This window comes from Aspergillus sclerotioniger, assembly GCF_003184525.1.
Source record: "Aspergillus sclerotioniger CBS 115572 chromosome Unknown BO94scaffold_26, whole genome shotgun sequence".
In the NCBI taxonomy this organism is placed as follows: domain Eukaryota; kingdom Fungi; phylum Ascomycota; class Eurotiomycetes; order Eurotiales; family Aspergillaceae; genus Aspergillus; species Aspergillus sclerotioniger.
Genome location: NW_020291016.1, coordinates 188359 through 208731, shown reverse-complemented (window position 1 = coordinate 208731; position 20373 = coordinate 188359). Strand labels below are relative to the sequence as shown.

General features: G+C 53.4%; 10 protein-coding genes across 10 annotated transcripts; 4 read left to right on the top strand and 6 right to left on the bottom strand.

Moving 5' to 3' along the window:
- Window positions 1–726: 726 nt before the first annotated feature.
- On the top strand, window positions 727–1665 carry BO94DRAFT_538059 (import motor complex subunit PAM16). Its single transcript, XM_025612407.1, has one exon. It carries the CDS (start codon window positions 886–888, stop codon window positions 1330–1332), a length of 447 nt encoding a protein of 148 aa, XP_025464384.1. The 5' UTR covers window positions 727–885; the 3' UTR covers window positions 1333–1665.
- Window positions 1666–2123: 458 nt separating this feature from the next.
- On the top strand, window positions 2124–3852 carry BO94DRAFT_538057 (D-arabinose 1-dehydrogenase (NAD(P)(+)) ARA2). Its single transcript, XM_025612406.1, has one exon. The coding sequence runs from the start codon at window positions 2240–2242 to the stop codon at window positions 3590–3592; it is 1353 nt and encodes a 450-aa protein (XP_025464383.1). The 5' UTR covers window positions 2124–2239; the 3' UTR covers window positions 3593–3852.
- Window positions 3853–4439: 587 nt separating this feature from the next.
- BO94DRAFT_193075 (putative topoisomerase family protein TRF4) lies at window positions 4440–6876 on the bottom strand. The gene is made up of 3 exons (XM_025606046.1): window positions 5999–6876; window positions 5256–5946; window positions 4440–5200 (listed from the first exon to the last, which is right to left on the bottom strand). The coding sequence occupies exons 1-3, from the start codon at window positions 6772–6774 to the stop codon at window positions 4595–4597; spliced, it is 2073 nt and encodes a 690-aa protein (XP_025464382.1). The 5' UTR covers window positions 6775–6876; the 3' UTR covers window positions 4440–4594.
- BO94DRAFT_193694 (GFA family protein) lies at window positions 6877–8404 on the bottom strand. Its single transcript, XM_025606047.1, has 2 exons — window positions 8231–8404; window positions 6877–8112 (listed from the first exon to the last, which is right to left on the bottom strand). Exon 2 carries the CDS (start codon window positions 8021–8023, stop codon window positions 6980–6982), a length of 1044 nt encoding a protein of 347 aa, XP_025464381.1. The 5' UTR covers window positions 8024–8112; window positions 8231–8404; the 3' UTR covers window positions 6877–6979.
- Window positions 8405–8748: 344 nt separating this feature from the next.
- On the top strand, window positions 8749–8907 carry BO94DRAFT_473141 (uncharacterized protein; the record flags this gene model as incomplete). Its single annotated transcript, XM_025608465.1, has 1 exon — window positions 8749–8907. A coding segment is annotated over one exon (159 nt), but the record flags the coding sequence as incomplete, so codon positions are not given.
- A 2927-nt stretch (window positions 8908–11834) lies between these two features.
- BO94DRAFT_588531 (putative protein kinase C substrate) lies at window positions 11835–13750 on the bottom strand (the record flags this gene model as incomplete). Its single annotated transcript, XM_025615888.1, has 3 exons — window positions 11835–12487; window positions 12546–13493; window positions 13642–13750. The coding sequence occupies 3 exons, from the start codon at window positions 13748–13750 to the stop codon at window positions 11835–11837; spliced, it is 1710 nt and encodes a 569-aa protein (XP_025464379.1).
- A 218-nt stretch (window positions 13751–13968) lies between these two features.
- On the top strand, window positions 13969–15264 carry BO94DRAFT_538053 (uncharacterized protein). Its single transcript, XM_025612405.1, has 3 exons — window positions 13969–14030; window positions 14101–14542; window positions 14595–15264. Exons 1-3 carry the CDS (start codon window positions 14011–14013, stop codon window positions 15084–15086), a joined length of 954 nt encoding a protein of 317 aa, XP_025464378.1. The 5' UTR covers window positions 13969–14010; the 3' UTR covers window positions 15087–15264.
- Window positions 15218–16686, bottom strand: BO94DRAFT_577532 (mitochondrial 54S ribosomal mL50 protein). Its single transcript, XM_025615179.1, has 3 exons — window positions 16235–16686; window positions 15723–16155; window positions 15218–15634 (listed from the first exon to the last, which is right to left on the bottom strand). Exons 1-3 carry the CDS (start codon window positions 16657–16659, stop codon window positions 15359–15361), a joined length of 1134 nt encoding a protein of 377 aa, XP_025464377.1. The 5' UTR covers window positions 16660–16686; the 3' UTR covers window positions 15218–15358.
- A 157-nt stretch (window positions 16687–16843) lies between these two features.
- BO94DRAFT_538050 (thiolase family protein) lies at window positions 16844–18623 on the bottom strand. The gene has a single exon (XM_025612404.1). It carries the CDS (start codon window positions 18197–18199, stop codon window positions 16958–16960), a length of 1242 nt encoding a protein of 413 aa, XP_025464376.1. The 5' UTR covers window positions 18200–18623; the 3' UTR covers window positions 16844–16957.
- A 170-nt stretch (window positions 18624–18793) lies between these two features.
- On the bottom strand, window positions 18794–20311 carry BO94DRAFT_626797 (uncharacterized protein). Its single transcript, XM_025617376.1, has 2 exons — window positions 19937–20311; window positions 18794–19871 (listed from the first exon to the last, which is right to left on the bottom strand). Exons 1-2 carry the CDS (start codon window positions 20012–20014, stop codon window positions 19056–19058), a joined length of 894 nt encoding a protein of 297 aa, XP_025464375.1. The 5' UTR covers window positions 20015–20311; the 3' UTR covers window positions 18794–19055.
- Window positions 20312–20373: the final 62 nt, after the last annotated feature.

The window sequence follows — 20373 nt, the reverse complement described above, 5'->3', positions numbered from 1 at the left end:
TGAGGGCCAGACCAGACCAAAATATGGGGTCAGCAACAGAGGTAGGGTCCAGGTGGGCAGATCATCTGTGGGGATTGAAGGGGACTCGCCTCAGATCCGCGGGTGCAGATGAAGCTTTTCACCTGCTTGCTCGGGAACATGTGACAGCCGGCCTCGCTGGGCCGTACCGTATTGTATCAGTTGCCTGGGGTTCCTGTGTCCGGGGGAGGAAGTCTGAATACCGTTCGTGACGGTCATGTCGGTATAGACGGCATGCATCTCTCCCGGCAAATGGTAGATACACAATTACGGAGAATGGAGTAAGTATTTAATAGTACTACCTATATACGGAGTAGGTACTCCGTACTCCGCAGGTGTAGGTAGGTGGACTGGTCACTGGAGGGACTGAGTGGGCGAGTCATCATTGGAGAACCTCCAAAGACAACCAGATCTTCCGCTGAGGTATCAAGCATGGGGATACTCTCGACCTCAACAATTTCGTGGGGTCCAGCTGCACGGGGAGTCATCTTGGTCCAACATGGCATACTATGTAGGTACTAGGTAGTAGTTACGAGTAGTTCTCCGTACACTTGGTCCAGGAACCAATCCGGGGTGATTACTGCCTCAGGCCGGCAACCGGCAACGGACTAAGGCCGCTGCCGAATTTTTCCCTCTCCGTCTGATTCAATCCATCGCCATCTGGTCCGCACCCGCAGCACCCTTCTTGACAGCCCGGGCTTCCCTCCACTGCGCACCAGCCCCAACATTTGTCGCTCCCGGAGCCTTGATTAATTCTTGGAGTCTGTTCATCGGCACACAATCTCCATCACCATGGTATGTGTCGAATCTCACCTCTCCCCCCCTCTCCCGTGAAGGCTATCGAGCTTTCCGTTCTGATCTACGTCAATGCTCAGGCAAACTGACTTTTTTTTCTTCCTCTTCTTACAGGCTCATCGTATTGTCACTCAAGTCGTCGTCACGGGCGCCCGTGTCTTCGGCAAGGCCTTCGCAGAGGCCTACAAGCAAGCTTCCGCCTCATCCCAGTACGCCAAGCAGACGGGCAAGAAGGTCGGTGCAAGCATGTCTTCCGGATTGTCTATCGACGAGGCATGCAAGATTCTTAACGTCAAACCCCCACAAGGCGGCGAGGGCAACGTCGAGCAGGTAATGGAGCGGTTCAAGAAGTTGTTCGACCTGAATGATCCTCAGAAAGGAGGCAGTTTCTACCTGCAAAGCAAGATTCTTCGCGCACGGGAACGGTTAGAGATGGAGTTCCGACAGGCTGAGCGCAAGGTTGCTGAGGAGAAGGAGCTGCGCGAAGGCTGGAAGCCCAAGGTTTACAAGGACCGGTGAATGCGGCCCGTTCACGTAGGGCACTCAGTTCGAGTTCTTCAGCCTTGACTGATTGCTCTCGGGCTGCCTCTCGGAGATCCTGCGTTTTCGATTGATTCAGGCTTGACTCATCAATATATGGTCGAAGCAGTCGCGCCGACCATTCTAAGCCCATTAGCGATCTCGTCGACCTCCTTTCTTATCCCTCTCGGTTTTCGCGGCATAGCATGGCGTTTTGGTGATTCCAACACTCAGATTGGAAAGAATTCTAGATTCTTAAATTTATATGGCGGGTTGCATCTCAGCGGGGCAGATGAACTCGGGAAGTGCGAGGTGGGCATATCAGAGCTAGGGTCGTCCTGATGGCTATGGCATGGATGCTACTTTCTTCGCCGGTCCATCTGACCTGAGACGATATCCATTTGTGTATATTATTCGAAAGAGGAAGGGCTTGCGGTCCAACCAGGGCATGGGGAGGACGAGGGTGGCCAGTCGTCCTTGTGTTCATTTCCTTTTCTGTTCTTAATGACCCCTTCTCCCCTCTTGCGTCGTCCTCGGAGGATTGATACCTGTACTTTAGGACCCAGAAGCGATAGCTTGCGTGGTCATATTTTCTGCTGGGAATTGTGTACGAATGTTAGCATCGATACACAGACCGACCTTTGGACATGTTCCGTAATCTTCACTGCACCTTTAAGCAATCAGGATCAGCCATGGCGCCATCGCGGAGCGGAACCGCAACCCGCGGGGGAATTCGCCCAGTTGGTTGATGATTGATCTCTTATCGCCGCGGCAGTTTTTCATCGTCTCCCCTCCTTCCCCTCCTTCATTCACTCTCACTCTTTCTTGTAAATCCCACAAGCAGTCTCTTCAACTTCAACCCCCCTCCCAAAAAAAGAAACAGAGACAGAAAAACAGACGGCACGAAATGGCCCGCCCCTCAGGACGCCTATCGGCGCATCTCCCGCCACTGGTGATGGGCACTGCAACGTTTAACAACCAATACAACCACGATCCGTTTGCCCTGCCAACCACCGAACTCGTCCATCGGGCCCTCTCTAGCGGAGTCCGCGCCTTCGACACATCGCCCTACTACGGCCCAGCTGAGGAACTGCTCGGTCGCGCCCTAGCCACCGATTTCGTCCGCACCAACCATCCCCGCGATACATACTACCTCCTCACCAAGGTGGGCCGCATTGCGTCCTCATCCTTCGACTACTCCCCGCAATGGGTCCGACAAAGCGTCCGTCGCAGTCTCCGTCGTCTGCACACCGAATATTTGGACGTCGTGTACTGCCACGACGTGGAGTTCGTGTCCCGCCAGGAAGCCCTGAATGCTGTTTGGGAACTGCGTCGCATTCGCGACACCGAGGGTACGATCCGCTACATCGGCATCTCGGGGTATCCCGTTGATGTGCTGAGCGAGATTGCGGAGTTAGTGCTCCGGGAGACGGGTGAGCCGCTGGATGTGGTGCAGTCGTATGCGAACTTCACCCTGCAGAATACCCGACTGCTTTCGCAGGGTTTGCCGCGCTTGGTGGCTGCCGGCGTGGATGTGGTCCCGAATGCGTCCCCATTAGGGATGGGGTTATTGCGCCGCGACGGTGTGCCTATTGGAAGTATGGGAGATTTCCATCCTGCGCCGGATGGGCTCCGGAATGCGATTCAGGAGGTCTCGAGGTGGGTGGATGAGCAGGGGGAAAAGCTGGAGGTCGTTGCCATTCGGTTTGCGCTGGAAAGTTGGCTGCGGGATGGGGCTAAGGTTGGGGCCCTGGGACCGCCGCTTGCGCGTGCCGTGGACGCCGACCCGGGGTTCGTCTCTGTGGCTAATATAGGCACTGGGGAGCGGCTCGGAGTTAGTGTCATGGGGGTGAGCAACTTTGAAGAGTTGGATGAGACGCTGCGGGTCTGGCGTAGTATCGTGGATGGGTTGGAGAGTCGGGATGAGGATGAGCAGAAGCAGGAATCGCTGCAGCCGTCTGCTGTGCAGGCGCCTACTATTTTGACCCCGTCGGATGGGATCATCACTGATCGTGCCTGGTCGAAAGACCGGCGCAGTCGGATCTTGTCTTTGGCCCAGCACATCCAGACGATCCTGGGCCCGGGGTGGACCGACTATGTGTGGGACAGTCCATCTCCGGACTTTGTGAATGTGTTGCCTGCTGATCATCTCGCTGCGCTGGAGAAGGATCCCCCGGAGGTTGCTGCGGCTGAATCGTCTCTGATTTCTCCGCCTTTGGATGCAGTTGATAGAAAGATACCCGCTGATGCTGCGTTGTAATGCTGCCGTTTGCGATTTTGGGTTTGATGTCATACAGGGCTTTTCAAGGCAGTGACAATGTTTACTTCCTTTTGCTTCAATTCTCCTCTTCTCTTTCTGCGTATAGAAAGATTGCAATGTCACATGATTGATCCCTACGATGCAACTAGACATCTGGCATGGTTCTGCGACCTCATTTTCACGTTATATGTTGATAGCCAAGCCCAGTATGCATTAGAATAGACAGACTACTATCTAAGCTCGCAATCTAAACACATCCACGGACAAGTATCAAGTCCCATGTCGACGTGCATCCTCTTCCCAAGACTTCCTCTCCAAGGGCTCGCATCTAGCGCCCCCTTGATGAGAAGGATATGGAAAGGGGGTATTGTAGTATTCACGAGAGACATAGGAGTCTCCGTGACGGGACCAATTCGATTTGCTTCTAACTCAATCTCTCTGCTGATGCTGCTACTAGCGAAGCCAGTCACGGAACAGACCCGCCGGCTCTGGACTTTGGCTCCAGGTATAGTGCGCTGTCTGGAGGTGGAGGCCATGCAATGTAATCAAAATAGAATCGGTCAGCCAGGGATCGATATCCGGCCGTGGATCTATGGCCCTGTGCGACGGTTAGCAAGGCAAGCAGGCACATGTCGTGGTTTTCACCAGGCAATGAATGCATTGCAACGTATGAAAACCAACCCGCCTTCATGATAGAAGGCCAACTCATAATGAGCTGGACGGTTAAGACAACTGAATGACAGCATATCAGACGCAGACTGTGAACATAACCAACGATGCAGCATTGTTCCAGAGATCTCGAAAGACCGCGAGAACCAGCGTGGATCATGTTGCTCTCGTGTCTTTCAGGCTAAGGAAAGGGGTATCAGACGCTCAAAGACGGACAAGAAATCAGAAAGTGAAAGAAGCCATCCCAGGGTATAAGAACACAGAACATGCACACTGTTAACCCAAGACGAAAAGAAGATGCACAGATCTAACTCGACTCCTGCACATATGCATTTAGCTCTGACTGGGTGGTATCGTTCCTTTCTCTCGCATTATGAGATCTCGGTCCATATCTGATTGCGACTTGTAGCCTCCAAGGCTCATAGCCCGCTCATTGCTGATGGAATAAGGGACAGACTGTAGGTCCGGACGCAATCGCTTGAGACGAGCCGCACGTTCGCGCGCCGCCTGTTGCTTCTTCTGCAGCTTCGTCATCTTATCTCTCTGTGACTTGGGTACAGCAGGGGGAGGGCCAGCAGGCAAAGGAGGCGGAAGAGGGGCAGATTCAGCCGGAGGAGAGGTCTGGGGAGGTGGCGGGGGCGTGGAAGCCCGACGGTAGCGAGCGAATCTGGTATCGGCGTCAAATACCTGTCGAAGCTGCCACCGCTGTTCGGTATACTCATCATAGTTTGCAGCGATGATGGCGTCCAGGATGCTGGTTTGTGTCTTTCCGGTCATGGCCGTGGAAACCATGCGTTCTTTGAGACGCCGATAAGCGTCCGAAAAGGCCCTAAAGATCAACGCAATCTCTCGTGTCCCGCCCGAGATATCGTTGTCGGCGTTGTTGGGATCCTCAATGGACAGACGAGGGCTGTTGTTGTAGGAAGGCTTGTAGATTTGCTGTAGCGCGATTCGGTTAGCCGGCAAGCATGGAACTGCCCTTGATGCCACTTACCTTGTTGAAATAGCCTGGCGGATTCAACCGAATCCCAACGGTGTCATAGTCAAATCCACTGCCATAGAACTCAAAGAAATCCATGAGAATGCTGCCCAGATTCGGTGGCATATGGCCATGTGGCAGGTGCTGCAAGAGACTCGTAACGAGACAAGTGATGGAGAATCCTCCCAGCCCGCCAGTTGGTACTTCATTGAGGCCCCGAAGGAGCAAAAACTGCTTGATGACCGACACAATCACGGGCATTGCGGGATACTCGGTCTTCCATTGCTGGAAGGTTTCATTGGCCACGAGTCCACTATCATTGTCGAACGACAAGTCCACCCTCAAGCCAGTCAGTTTATCCACAAACTTTAGGATAGGCACGCGGGCATGCGCTATTGTCTCAATCGAATTGGGCACCGCTATGTTTAGGTTCTTGATGAATGCAGCGAATGCATATATCTGGCCCTTCCGTTCCCCGAAGGTCTTGATACCGTGGCGCATGAAGTTTGTGGAGAGTAGAACAAGGTCGATATCTGCCGTGGGAAGGTATAGACCTGAAGCAAAAGAGCCAAAGGGACGGAGCTGCACCCCATAGTACCTGCCCTGGAATGCAGACTGTAGCCTCGCCACCAAGTCCTCTCGCACGATCTGTTCATAGCGTACAGGTTTGACCCAATGGTAGAAGCTCAGGATTTCGTTGTGAAGCCTGCTTGCAGTCAGGAAAGATGCCCCCCTTCTATAGCGGACTTGAAACGCACCTTGTACCCAAATGCAGACTGGGCGCCATGTGGCTTGACCATGGCGTTGCATTCTCTGAGGGACGCGCTCTCCACTCATCAATGATCGAGCCATCATCATAGTATTTACTCAACGGCTTTCCAGTCTTCTTGGAAACACCCTTTATCTCGTCATCGTACGTTCTCTTGCGGTTGCCAAACGCCGAGTCCTTGCCTTCCAACTGGCGCCTCGGTCCGGTAGGCGCGTCTTCAGGTGCATTCCGACCCGCTTCGTCTTCATCAACCATGCCACTTAGTGAGATGAAATCCTCATTAGATTTCACCGGATCCTCTTGTGTGGGCTGTGCCGCGGTTGCAGCAATTCGAGCCTTGCGAATCAACTTGACCACATCCACCCTCTTCGCCTGGGTCTCATCCGGAGGTGGTAGAACCGTGTAGGGATCGGGATTGGACCATCTGGGAGCCGGGGCAGGTACTGGAGCAGCCGTCGCAGTTCCGCTGTTGTTGGAGTCTATCGCACGCTTTTTGCGCGGGTGAGCGGCTGCATCCTCATCTTCCGAAGACACGTCCATGTCAGCCTCCTCGCTATCGCTGAGGTTCGCGATAGACGCGAACTTCAGCGCCGGTTTCGAATCGGCAGCTCCGGCGGGAAGCAGCTGCTCTGGGGTCGTCTCTCGCCTGGATCTCAAGAGCGGCCGTTCGGCCGTTCCAGGGCGCGAATACCGGAAAGTGAACTCATGTCTGGGGTGATGTGAAGACCGTCGGTCATTTCCCCGAAACTCGAAAGCCGGCGGCATGGTCAGGAGCACGGAATGGATGAAGGGAGAACAGTCAAAGGGACGGGGACTTGAAGCGACGACACAACCTCGAGATGCGAACAACCCACAGTGACGCGCTCCATTCTTTTTTTTAGTGGCGAGGCGGAAGGGTAAGGACTCGACTGCATTGAGAAGGCGGTGAGAGTGGCTCTATCGCTTCTATCTACGCCGTACTTTACTAATTCTAGTTTTGGTCTCCCATCCTCTCCAGCCCCTCTTGCAGCTGCTGGATCAACGTTTGATCCAATGCCATCTCCGCAAAGCTTACCCTTTGTGTGGCCCAATTCAACCACCCACTAGCTCTGGATCCTTCTTCTGCTCGAAGCAGGCCAACACTCACGTCTATCAGCAGCGGTCTTTCTTCGCTGTGCCAGAAGATTGATGCACCACAGCAGCTGCAAAACTCGCGGTAAACCCCCGGGGAGCTATTATATTGCTTCATGGTGCCATTGCCAAATGCTAGCGGGGCCCTGCGGATGCTGTAGAGATTCGCTCTAGGAACAAACGCCCATGACTGAATTGGAAACCCGTTGGCTAGGCGACACGATGGACAGGCACAAGTCCCTGCCAGATATCTTGTGTTTCCATGTTGCAGCCACCACTTCACGTCTGTAGGGTTTCTTGAGGACCGTGAGTGATACGGCGCAAGCAGATCGGGCCACGGTGATGTTGGCTTAGTGGATGAAGAATCCGGCCGCGTGATATAAAATTCAATCCCCCCACAATGACAGCGGGCAAGTAGTTCGTCGGAACTGCGGGACGGTGGCTCGCACTTGGTCTCGGAAGAACTGCTCGGAACGGCGTGAAGCCAACATGCTGAAGCAGGGTTCCCTGATTCCCCCGGGAGAAACGGGGTCAGACCGCCATCACGCGTCTCGGCCGCCCGCCAATGCCGTATGGATTTGGTGGAAGGACTCCGCACTAGCAATCCGGCTGCAACAAAGAATTGCCCTGTGTGCTTCGCATGCGCAAAGACATGGGCGCCACAGGTCTGACAGAAATAGCGGCTTACGCAGTCAGCTTCCCGGTATTGCTGGAGGCCGTCAAAACTTTGTGGCTTAGCCTGCAGGGGATAGTACGTAGAGCACAGCATGCCCGTGACCGTGCGACAGGCGGCGCAATGGCAGAAATTGAGGACAGAATGGTCGGCGGACAGCTCAAGCTCTATCTCCTGTGCCACACTTCTGCACAGGCAGGCGATGGGATGTGTCACCTTGCCTCCCTGCATGCTGGAAGGTCAGCCAACCGTCATCACAGTAGTTGGAACGCTTACGCAGTGGAGTGCTTTATCCAGCCCGGCTGTCGGTTCTTCTTTATCTGGTGGTTCATGATCGTGTTAGCTGGGCAAGAACAGACCCCATTCCATCGTAGGAAATCTTGCGCCTGCGCTGCTGCATCCCTCTGGTCAAGGCACAGAAAGAAGCTTGCGACCAACCTGCCAGCCTCGACGTGCTGCTGCACCACACTGGGTTTTTAGGCACATCCGGGATATCCACTCAGCGCGAAGGACTCGTACAACAGAGGGGGGGGGGGGGGGTGGTTATGATTGCATTGACTGGAGACGACGTGCAGAAATGCGCTCACATCCAAGACCCGCACCGAGGCCCGTCGCAAGTATAAATACCGGCCCAGGCGACCCCGCCCCCTCTCTTCCCGCATCCCAACAACTCCCTTGCTCCTCTTCAAAGACATCCCTCTATCGTCCCCGTCCCCAGATCTACAAGACTCGTCTTAATTCTCCAAATCAAACCATCATGGGTAGGTCGTTTGCTCCCGATATCCTTCCTCCTTGCCTGGCTTATTGGGCTGGCGGGGTAATGGCGGGGTATTTTACCCAACACCCTTGTCCTGCTTTCTTCAACTATCTCCTTACTATAACCAGGATTCTCGTCTTATTGGAACCGGGAACAGTGCCAGTTTGCTAACCCCCTCTCTTTCTCCCTGACAGGTGACCACGGTTGCAGCTGCGGTGCCTCCTGCCAGTGCCCTGCCGGCCAGTGCCAGTGCCCCGTACGTCTTCGTCCTTCCCCTGGGCTTCTCCTGGCCCAACTAACACTTCGTTTGTATGATACAGAAATAAATGATCTCTCTAAAGAACAAGAGTTGGCTTGAGTCGGAGGATTGCTGGCCTGTATCTCGCGCTAGATTCATAGGGTAATTGCAGATGATGCGCTAGCGGATCGTTCTATTCTGCTTATCAAGCTCTAGTAAAGAGAATGTAGATGATGTAATAGGTAGAACTGATAAGGCCGAGGGTCAAGGCAGAGTATGATGATCACAGACGGTCATAGTGTCCAGTGGGCAGGTGTCCTGCTGACTCCCCTTGGCTTTCCTGGAAGCTTCTGGATGTGATATAGATAAGTAACTCAAAGCCAAGAGGTTGTCAGCATGCTAGGCTACTTACAGAATAAGACACAGATCAACAGCAGCTTCGGCCTCAAATTATCTGACAGTCGACGTGATGCTACCCAATTGATAGGCATGAAACCCCCCCCCCCCAACTTGTAATCATATACAACAAGCCATAGCTTCATCATCCCCATTCCACTGTGTATACACCTACTAGTTACATACCCTCATACGAAATCCAACCAAACTACAAACCCAAGCTACCAATCTACTCCAAAAGCATCTACTAACACCCCAAAACCAAATAAAAATCAAACAAGAATTCATTATATACGTTAACTCATAACCATGTACCACATACCACAAACCACCAATCAACTGCAATCAATAATGTCTGCACCTGCAACCAATCTCACTAGACAGATGACCCTAATCCCCTCTCTGGTCGTGCATCAAGAACTGAAGCAGAATGTATATAAAACCATCGTCGAATCAGAACGGAATCAAACACCACCCCTGCAATCAACCTCTTTCAGTGATAGCATGCATGCTGGAATGGGAAATAGTCGACCCTGTCGAGAAAGAATGGCTTGATTTGGTTTGGGTTGGTGTGAATTTGGTTGTTTAGTGCTGTGAAGGGAGTGGATTGTTAGTTTCTTCCTTCCTTTCTTTCTTTCTTATTTTTTGTTCTAGTAGAAGGAGGGAAGAGAGAATGAATGGGTGGGTGTATATACCTTGCAAGAGTTGCAAGAGCAAGAGTTGCAGTTGCCGGAGCAGCAGTTGCAGGCGCAGGGAGACATGATGGTGGATAGTATATGAGAGATACTAAACAAGGATGGTTTGGAGAGATTGGAAGGAGGTTGATCTGAGTTGGGGGATCGTGAGTGAGTGAATAGAGAGAGAGAGAGAAAAAAAAAAAAGGGAAGGGGATGAGGACGAAGGGCACTCTTTATATGTTCTGGAGAGAGTGTTGCATAGCAGTTTACTTTTACCCCAAACCCTCTCCCCTCCCCTCATCTCCTGTCCCGAGTCTGGTGACTGACGGTTTATCGTGCAAGTGGATATTAGACTTAGTGGATGTACATCTGACTGGGTCCAGGTAATTCTCGCATGCAGAGAGGCGTGGTAGAGCATTGGTTTGGTACTAGAACCCTTAGTTGGAAGTACCTGGGCTGACTTGCGTTCGGGCCCAGCAGATATCTATCTACCTATCTGGAGAGATAACTGTCCCCCGTTCTGTCTGTACAAGCAGGGCTGACCTGGTTGACTGCCAATCTTTCCCGTCAATCAGCGATGGCTTCTCGTTGAGTGATTTTCTTCTCTCTTCAGGTCGACCGGACCAGGGGCGGGGGCTTGGGTTCCTTGGACCTTTCTTGGATGTCCTCGTTGCTCCCAGGCGGGTGGTGGAGGTGGGGAAAAAAAGAGGAGCAGCCAATCGGTCAATATTATAGGATTGTTCTCGTGGGTTACGAGTTGTTTGGGGGTGTTGGAAGCTATCAGGCCACGTTGGAGAAGGTCGTCGAGGTGGGTGGGGGAGCCAGGGAAAAGTGAGGCAGCAAGTGAAAAGTGAAAGAAGGGCTGCGCGATATTTGGTGGGATTTTTTGTTATTGATGCCATGCCATCATCGTAGTGAATGAGATGAATAATGATAGTAATAAACCCCTCCTTCGGCTGCCCCTCCTCGTCCTCCCTCTTCTTCCCTCGCGACCACCACCATGGTTCAACCGCCTTGACCGGGCCGATCATGGTCCACTTCGTATGACGAGTACCTCATACTCATAGTAATAGATAGGTAGTAGTACTAGAGTCTAAGGGACAGAGATGTTCTGCATTTTGCTCCATTTACCTCTTTCAGCCATGCATGGGCCAGGACCCACGCCTGGTTTCAACCCTCGTTTGTGGCAGTTGCTGATCCCAGCAGCAGGGTAGAAAACCAAGCAAGCAAACAAACAAACAAGCGAGCCAGCACGGCCTGAGCAAAAGCAGTCCCCAGCCGCGAAAGCCGCACTAATCAAAGGGGCAAGGCGAATAGAAGGTTCGGGTTTACCACTAATCAGCAGCAGCAGACATCCCCACGGGCGGGGTACCTATACGCCAGGTCACCCGGGAATAGCTGCACCTTCGGACTGCGAGCTCATCCGGTAGCGGAGGACAATCATTGCCCGGTTGGTACGGAGTTCATCCAAGGCTGTGGCATCGGAGACTTGTCTTCGTGGGTATTTGACCCAGGTGCTTACAGGATCGTCTGATCGGTCTCAATGCATAACGGCATGGTGGGTTGGGGCAGCGCGCAATGTTTGCATCTTTGCTATGGTACATGGCTGGCCTCGAACTCTTAGGATCGGAACAAGGGGACTACTGTGTTCATGCTTGGATATCTCTGCTGCATAAAAGCAAGCATGAAGGCCAGTTTGAACACGTGCTGGTCGGCTGCATCAAGGTCATCGTGTACGGCATCAATAGGTTAAGAGCCCTGGGGCTTCAATATCCACCGACTGAAAGAAGTGATACCCTGATTGTATCCGTTAAGGCGCGCCCAGCCCTTGATGCATGATGTCGTAAGTAGCCAAAACATGGCCACTTAGCAGCTTGTATATAGAGAGTACCACAGATGCCGCTGTGTATGCATTTCGGATAAGCAAAACTATAAGCTACGCTCTAAGACGACCCCTGAACATGTTTCCACACGTCACAGCTCATCCTTGCTGTTCGGAGCGGCGTGGCTCTCCTCGCTTCCGGGACACACGGCCGGTGAGGTGACATGCATGGAGTACACGCACTTTTCATCCTCGGCCACCTTCAGGATCGCGTCCTCTTCGCCACATTCCAAGATGACCGTCGTCGACCGGGCCGGACCATTCCAGCAGCCTTGTCCGTTGGCGTACTGTAGAGAGACCTTCTGCTCGGGGACGATATCTCCCGACTCATTGAGCACGTCGACACTCATGGTCCCAATGCCAACGTACTTGCCCATCCGCGTAGATCCTCCGCCCTTCTTCGGAATCTGCTTCGTCTGATCCAAAAAGCAGTGCTCATACGTGTACTCGCCCGCATCCTTCGAGACGCAGACGCCCCTGAGAGCCCGGAAGACGGATGCAACACCGTAGTCCGTTTCGAGATCGGACTGGTGATCCTTAAGTTGCTTCTGCATATCCCCGAGACTCTTCTCCGCCGACTTCACCGCGTCTCGGGCTTCCGACACAACCTTGGACTCGGACGCAGAAGAAGACTCAGCCGCCTTGGACAGGATTCCGTTTTCTTCAAGGAGACCCCTAACGATGGTCACCTTGCTTTCGACAAAGTCAACGACAGAAGGCGGGAGGTAGGCCGCCAGCTGGTAGACTAAAACTGCTGTTAAGGCGTGGGACATTTAACACCCGCTTCCAAACGAGAAACATACCGATACTGGCCTCACATCCATCCTCTTCGTTTTCCCACTGCTCCCAGTTGATGCCCGACTTCTCATCATCGGGCTTAGCAATCTCGTCCAAATCACGGTCCTGGGCACTGTTTACAGCGCCCTCAAGAGTGCCCTTGGCAGCGTAATCCTCCCAGTTGCGCACAGCGCGCTTGACACCCTCGTCGTTGAAGTTCGGGTTGTATTCCACCTTGAACTTGGACAAAATCTCTTCGAGCTCCTTCACACGGGCGCGGGTGTCATCACGCTCCTTGCGGACCTCCACCAAGGCGCCCCGGAGCTCCTCGACCCGGCCCTTAGCCAAACCCGCGAGCACATTTACTTTGCCCTCCGTCTTGCCTTTCACAACCTTGCTCTGCTCCTCCTTCTCCACCACCTCAAGCTCCGCTTGAAGATCCTTGACCTTAAGCTCCTGTGTCTGGATCTCCCCTTCAAGACGCTCAATACCCTCCTCGACCTCCTTCTGCTGCCTGTTGGCTTCCACGAGAAGCTCCTTCTTTTTCTTCAAAGCCGCGGTCATGGATTTCTGTCTCTGCTCCTCTTTTTTCCGCCACTCCTTGCCGATCTCCTTGCACTTGTCAGCGCACTTGGTGCCACCAACGCGGGCCCACTCGTCACTACCGTCACAGCAAAGCTCGTAGTCACAGATGCCGTCATTGACCCGCTGGAAGGGAACGTAGGCGGGCTTATGGCCCTTGTTCTTGCAGTAGAAGCCCGGAAGGGCGGACACAAGCTCGAGATCGTCATTGCCCGGGCGCTCAGCCGGAGTTAGGGCCGAGTTGCGAGAGAGATGTGCACAGGCTGCCGTTCCAGGCTCGTCACTACCGTCAGGACAGTCACAGTAGTCGTCGTTCACGGCGGAGAAGGGGGTTTGGATGGCTGGGCGGGAAATGCATGTGAAGGTGGCGGCATCCTTGTAGAACTTGGCAACTGTCAAACGTAGACAACAATGTTAGCTAAGTGACCTTCCCATTGCCGCGTATTCTACTCCATGTAACCAATGCCAGCACCGAGATTAAGCCTATGACGTGGATGCGACTCGGATGGTTGTGCACAGCGCCGCAGTCAGTATACTCACATTCGGGTCCTACTCCCCGGGGACGAGACGAGGCATCACCGGCAGCAGCGACGACGGTTGAGCATGCGGCTATGCTCGCCAAGAAGAGGGATCCCTGAGGAAGTATCATGGTAACAGCATTGAGCACCCTGACCAATGCTGTGATGGGCAGCGAAGCAAACTGGGGGAACAAGAATCACCAGCAGAAATGCGGAGAGAGCTTCTGGAATCTGGCCAGCTGGTGATAAACCAACCATTGGGTTCAATCCGGGGCACCTGGGCCGGCTGACTCAGCCCCTTATCAGTGTAACTAGTAACTAAGTAGTTGAGTGGCAACCCATCTTTCTCCCTCACCATCCCCAGTTCTGGTCGGATTCTCTTGGTGCCAAAATGGGTAACGACGGCGGCAGGTAAGTCTTTTATCTCGGTCACGAAAATCCCCGCTTGGTTAACTAGCTAGCTAATCGTCTCATCTCTCAGTATCCCGACCCGTCGCGAGCTCGTCCGCGAAGCCGCCCGCACTCCCAGCACGGCACAAGTAAAAGAAGCCCAGCGCGAATTACACGAACACTTCTGGACTACCTGTCCGCTGTCGCACAAGCAATTAATACGGCCTATTGTCTCTGACAGTGTCGGGAATCTCTACAACAAAGACGCAGTCCTCGAATTTCTGCTCCCCGCCGAAGAGATCGATGGCATCAGCTCCAAAGCCGACTGCGAGGAGATTCTTGGTGGCCGGGTGAAGGGCCTCCGAGACGTCGTTGAGCTGAAGTTCGAAGTCGATACCGAGCGCGAAGCTTGGATCTGTCCCGCCACGGCCAAGCAGCTGGGCCCGAATGTCAAGTCGGTTTACCTGGTTCCATGCGGGCACGTATTCTCCGAGGAAGCTATTCGCCAACTGAGGGGCGATAAGTGCTTACAGGTATGTTTGACTGGTCCTTGTACTCATGTGTCAGTAGTTAAATGGTGTGCAGTGCGATGAGCCCTATACTTCGGACAATGTGATCCCGATTCTCCCGACGAAAGACACCGATAAACAACAGCTCATTAGGCGCGGACAGAAGCTTGCCGAGCAGGGCCTCACGCATTCGTTGAAGAAGGCTCCCGGTTCGAAGAAGCGCAAGAAGCATGCCAACGGCGACGCGATCGAAGCGGGAGCCACCGCGGACAAAGAATTAAAGCCGGCAACATCGGGTGCGGGCTCCAGGGAGCAGTCTGCGACTGCGAGTCGAAGCAAAACATCGACCCCTACTCCTGGTGCATCGAGTGGCATCAAGAATGCAGCCACGGCTCTGTTGACGGCTCGGGTCCTGGAGGAGGAAAACGAGAAGAAAAAGCGGCGGAAGATGCTAGGTGCTAACGACAACATCAGCAGTCTCTTCACAAAGGACTCCAAGGACACGCAAGCGAAAAATACCGACTTCATGACAAGAGGTTTTAGTGTCCCTGCGGCAGCCAGGAAGTAATTTGATTTTGGTGCTCGCCTTCATATCCAGTTGCGGGTTTCAAAAGGCGTACGGGGTTTTGGGTGCCGGCTACGGAACTGGATCTTTTTTTTTGCTAGTATGATTGAAATATGAAAGGCTATCACTTGTATGATAAGTATCGTTCTATAACGTGCCAGTGAACAAAATGAAAGACGTCAATTCCTATTGTACAGCAAAATTCTTCCTAAATATAACATGCTACAAGAACTAGAGATAATCTTCGAGCCATTCAAACCTGCCATGCACGCAGTCTATTCAAGAAGTCCTCTCGCACGAAGCTCGGACTCAATAATCTTCCTCCGGCCCATCTCATCATCCCGGTGCAACGTGGTCTGCCTCTTGGAGAATACCTTGATGTTGGGCAGGCCTTGGAGCTTTTTGTTGTTCTCCAGGTGTTCGGCCAGCTTCGTCGGCTTCGAGTGCAACTGGCCCAGAACGTAGTCCATGGCCTGACTGACTGTGGAGATCTGGTTGACGATATTGTCGGGGAAGAAGTGCCCACTCAGCTGGGAGAATCTCTTGAGGAACTGCAGGAGAGAAAGTTAGCGACTACCCCTTCGAAGAGAACCGCAAAACACAACAGTCCGGGGTATGCAGATAGATAGGGAAACTAACAGCAAACTTGGTAGCCGGATCAGTCAACGGTAGGGACAAAAAACCCTTATTCCTGGTATCCTGGTATCCAAAGAAAGCATGCTTCGGGGCTTCCTGTGCTGGCTCCTCGAAATCCTCGACCTCCTCGACCTCGGCGTTCTCATCGGGCTGTCCCGCGGGTTCAGGCTGGGCATTACCGATTTGCTCGAAGATGTAGAAAAGAGCCTCCTTGGCCTTCTCGTTGCGATAGCCCAATGACTCGCCCCAATTAGTCGAACCGGGAATGATCTTGCATTGCCAGATCATCTTGAAAACCGACTTGTCGTGCTCGACGACATTGCAGACCTTCGTCAAGGGCTTGTTCAGCGCGTGCATCAGGCTGACTTCGACGGCCGCTTGGTGGGCAGCGAGCGACAGGGGACCTTTCTTGTATAGCTTCTTCCTGAGACCGAAACTAACAACCATCAATCAGTAAACGGACGGATTTCGAGCCATGATCTCGGTAAACCCAGAACAACCATTGAATCACTTACGAGCCATATGTATCAGCCTCCGAACGAGGAGCATCGGACCACCTTCCCAAATGACCCACACGCTCCAGGCCATTCCATGTCGTCGCAGGCTCATAGGAGACTCCGGGTTCAAGCCCATCCTGCAGGCCCGCGAGCTCGTCCGTTTCCTCCACCTGTGGCTTTTCCTGTTCGTGAGGTTTGGGCTTCCCGAATCTCTTTTCCAGGAGACTTTCTCCGTATGGATCCTCCAGACCCGGGGGGCTGTCCGTGCCCCAGATCTTGCGGCGGACTCGTTCGCTGAGCGAGTCCGCATTGGAGGAGGCATGGCGCAGGAATTGCCGGGCGACAATGGGACGCGGACGCGCCTCCTGTATGCAAACGGAGCAGACATAGAGGGCCCGGGAGCCCTGGACCTCCAGGTTCAGCAATCGAAGTGAGGGACGCATGTTGGCGGCGTTGCGGGATTGCTACGTGCCGGGGCTTCTCCAGCCAACTTTCGAAAAGTTTCAAGAATCCCGGGCTCTAGTCACGTGACATCAACCGCCGGGCTTGGCGCCGGGTAGAAGTATAACCATTAATCATGAGATGTTGATACGGTGGTCCAAAAGAGAGAAAATTACTGGTGTTGGGTATAAGAACATCAATATCGATTGTGGATGTATTTACATGCGTCTACGCTGATATCATGAGAACTATAATCGCTGTAACCGAACCCAAGCTGTACAAGAAGGAAACGCCCCATTCTTACTCCCGAACAAACATACCAGCCATGCCCATGCCAGTACCAATGCACATGCTCACAACACCGACTTCCTGGCCAGTACGCTCAAGCTCAGGGAGCAGGGTCGCCAGCTGTCTGGCACCGGTGGCACCGAGAGGGTGGCCGATAGCAATGGCACCACCCTTGGGGTTCACCTTAGCCTCGTCAATGCCCAGCTTGCGGACCGAGTACAGGGCCTGAGAAGCAAAGGCCTCGTTGATTTCCCAGATGTTGACATCCGAGACAGCCATGTCCAGCTGTTGAAGGAGCTTAGGAATGGCAACCGCGGGACCGACTCCCATCTCATCGGGAGCACAGCCAGCAACCGCAGTACCAACCCAGCGGGCCTTGATGGAAGAGGTCAGGCCAAGTTCGGTGGCAGTAGAGCGGCGCATCAACAGAACAGCAGCAGCACCATCGCTGACCTGCGAGCTGTTTCCAGCCGTGCTGGAGCCGGTGGCGGAGAAAGCGGGTTTCAGGCTAGTCATCTTCTCGACCGAGATGTTGCTGCGGATACCGTCGTCCTTGGCCACGGTAATCTCCTTGGGAGGAGCATCGGGGTTCTCGGGGTCAAAAGTGAGGGTCTTGACAGGGACAATTTCCGAATCAAACAGGCCGGCGTTCTGAGCGGCAGTCGCCTTCTTGTGGGACGCGGCGGCGAAGACGTCCTGGTCTGTCCGTGAGATTCCGTACCGCGCGGCAACATTCTCGGACGTGATACCCATGGGCATAATGCAGTCTCTGGAGTCCTTGGAGGGAGACTCCTTGAGCTCAGGCCAGAGAACGGTAGGGATGGCGCGGGAACCATAATTTCTAGTCATAGACTCCATTCCTCCACCGATACCAATGTTGATCGCTCCGGCGCGGATGCCATTTCCGACGGTCGAGATCGCCGCCAGACCGGAGGAGCATTGTCTGTTGATCGTGTGGAAAGGGACGCTGTGAGGGAAGCCGGCGTGGATCTGAGCCATACGGCCGGCCTTCGCACCACCCAGTTCCTGGAGAACGGAACCGATGGCGACATCGTCGATCAGAGCTGGGTCTAGGTTCGGGTTCGCCTCGAGAGTGGCCCGGAGAACGCTGGCGAGCAGCTCTTCGGGGTAGGCGTCCTTGAAGCCGCCTTTCTTCGCGCGGGTTACCGGGGTACGGAGGGCGGAAAGGATGACAATATCCGAGGGAGACGTTTGGAGGACCTGGCGCAGACCCCGGGGAATTGGAGAAGCCATCGTGACTGAATTTCAAGAAGAGACAGGGAGTGGGAAAGGGCTTTTCGAGGGAGTTCTCGAATTTCACCTCGCCCCGGCATAAAAACCGGGGCCTGGCAACATACTTATGTCGAAACGATGGCTACCGGAGGGAATTCCGGGGCTCGGGATGGCTCGTGTGCGGATAGAGCCATTTGGACGCTGGCTCCCAACTGCCGGCAATGAAGATCGGCTAAGCGCACTGCCGCGGGGGAAGGCAAAGTCTGGGATGCGAAGTGTGGAGAGGCGAGACTTCCAGTGGTTGGAGCTTATGGCCGGCAACTCTGGCCCAGGGCTGCCATCTCTCTGTGATCTAGATTGGAGTTTTGATTCCCAGAGATAGATGCGTCTTTCACCTGGCTCAAATAGTGATGATTCTATCCTTGCTCAGATGCTTTTCCAATCTCTCGCCCGAGGATCGTGTCTCCGGAGTGATCCGACGAACAACATCCGGCCATGGCCAACTGCGCGTTCCGCCATCGGATGCAGATACTTATGTCAGCACATTCGGAACGGCGCATCGGATCCCTAACTACTATTGAACTACTTCGAAGACCTTGAATAGTATTGACGAGTGCTCACGCGCATCATTATTGCATAATATCTAAACTGATTCTTAACTGCATTTCTACCGGTCCTCTTTCCTCATCTTTCCCATGTGGTATATACCGATAAAAGCCCGCCTATCTCCGAATCCGTTGGTATCATAAGGCAAACAACCCGGCCGCCTATCCCTGCGGCATGTCCTCTCAGAACGCCTATCATCAAAGTCATCAAGTAAACGAATAGGATGAAACAGAACATAGACGATAAAAGAAAAAGAGAGAAGCGACAAATATCAGCAACGCATGATGTGACTGTAATGACCTGGGACTTTGTGCCGACACTTTTCGCAATCCGCCCGGTACCCCATTGAAAATGTTACTTTCTTCTTCAACACAGAAGTGGGCGAGCACCCGAGCACCAAGTTATCCGCCAAGCCCGTCGGTGGTTGCAAGTCGGCCGTAGCTCCTGGATCCCATGGCGGAGGAGACGCCGGCTGGGACAAGTATGTCATATCCGCATCGCTCGCAGAGTCTTTGCTGCTGATAGCCATAGCATCTTCATCGTCACTGACCGGGCTAGGGAGGCGCTGACCGCACCACCAGACCCTATCATGGATCGAGTACGGATCTCGAAGGACACCCCGCTGCGTAGAAGATGTAGAGCTTTGATGGTAACCTTTTGCGACAGAATCCTGCGCCGCACGAACAGCATCATTTGCGGAGTGCGCCACTGGCCGTTCGCTTATGATATGCGAATGGCCAACAAGACAGTGTGTGATGGACGCAGTTTTTAGACCGTGCGTCTCTTTCCCGTTATCAATGTCCATATTTGCGCTCAGTGTATGAGGGAGATGTTGAGGATCTTGCTGTGTTGCGCTTGTTGGTGGACACTGCTGTAATCTTGCTGTCGTTGGCATTGGTAGACACCAAGGCTGAGTTGAGCAGTTGTAGAGGGATTCGCCCACTCCATTGTCATCCTTGTCATCGTCGGAGGATTCTACCGGGGTCGGCGTTGAGAGACCAAAGCGGGAGACAACACGGTTGCTTTTCTGGAACGACGGAAACTGGAGGGTAGTTGGGGATGCTCGTAGAGGGAGAGGTCTGTGCTTCTGTTTGCTATCAGTTAGATGTGGGACAAGGATGGAAAACACGATTTAACCTTGAGTTCACGAACCTTCTTTTCCCGGGTCGCATTCCCATCAAAATCATCTTGCTCCGGGTCTCTCTGGCGCTTGGAGGTAAATGTAAACATGATGCTCAAATCGCTGCGTAGACAGAGAGGGAACCGGCGAATCAGAGAATTGAAACGTGTTCAAGCCAGTATCAAAGTCACATTGAGTCTGGGACTTATACACTGTAGAGATGTGAAGGACGGTACACATAGGAGACAGCAGGGCTTTAATGAGGCGAACAAGGATCGAAGCAACAAAGAAATGAGTCTAAGATCTAACACAATGACATATCTTCATATCATGATTATTTACCAAACAGAAAGACTGAATCAGGATATTAACAGCGGAGTCAAGGGATTGAAGAAGCAAAGAATTGGAGAAGCGCAGCTGGAACATGGAAGTCCTCTGCACTTTCTCAAACAAGGGCCCGCCTGGCTGC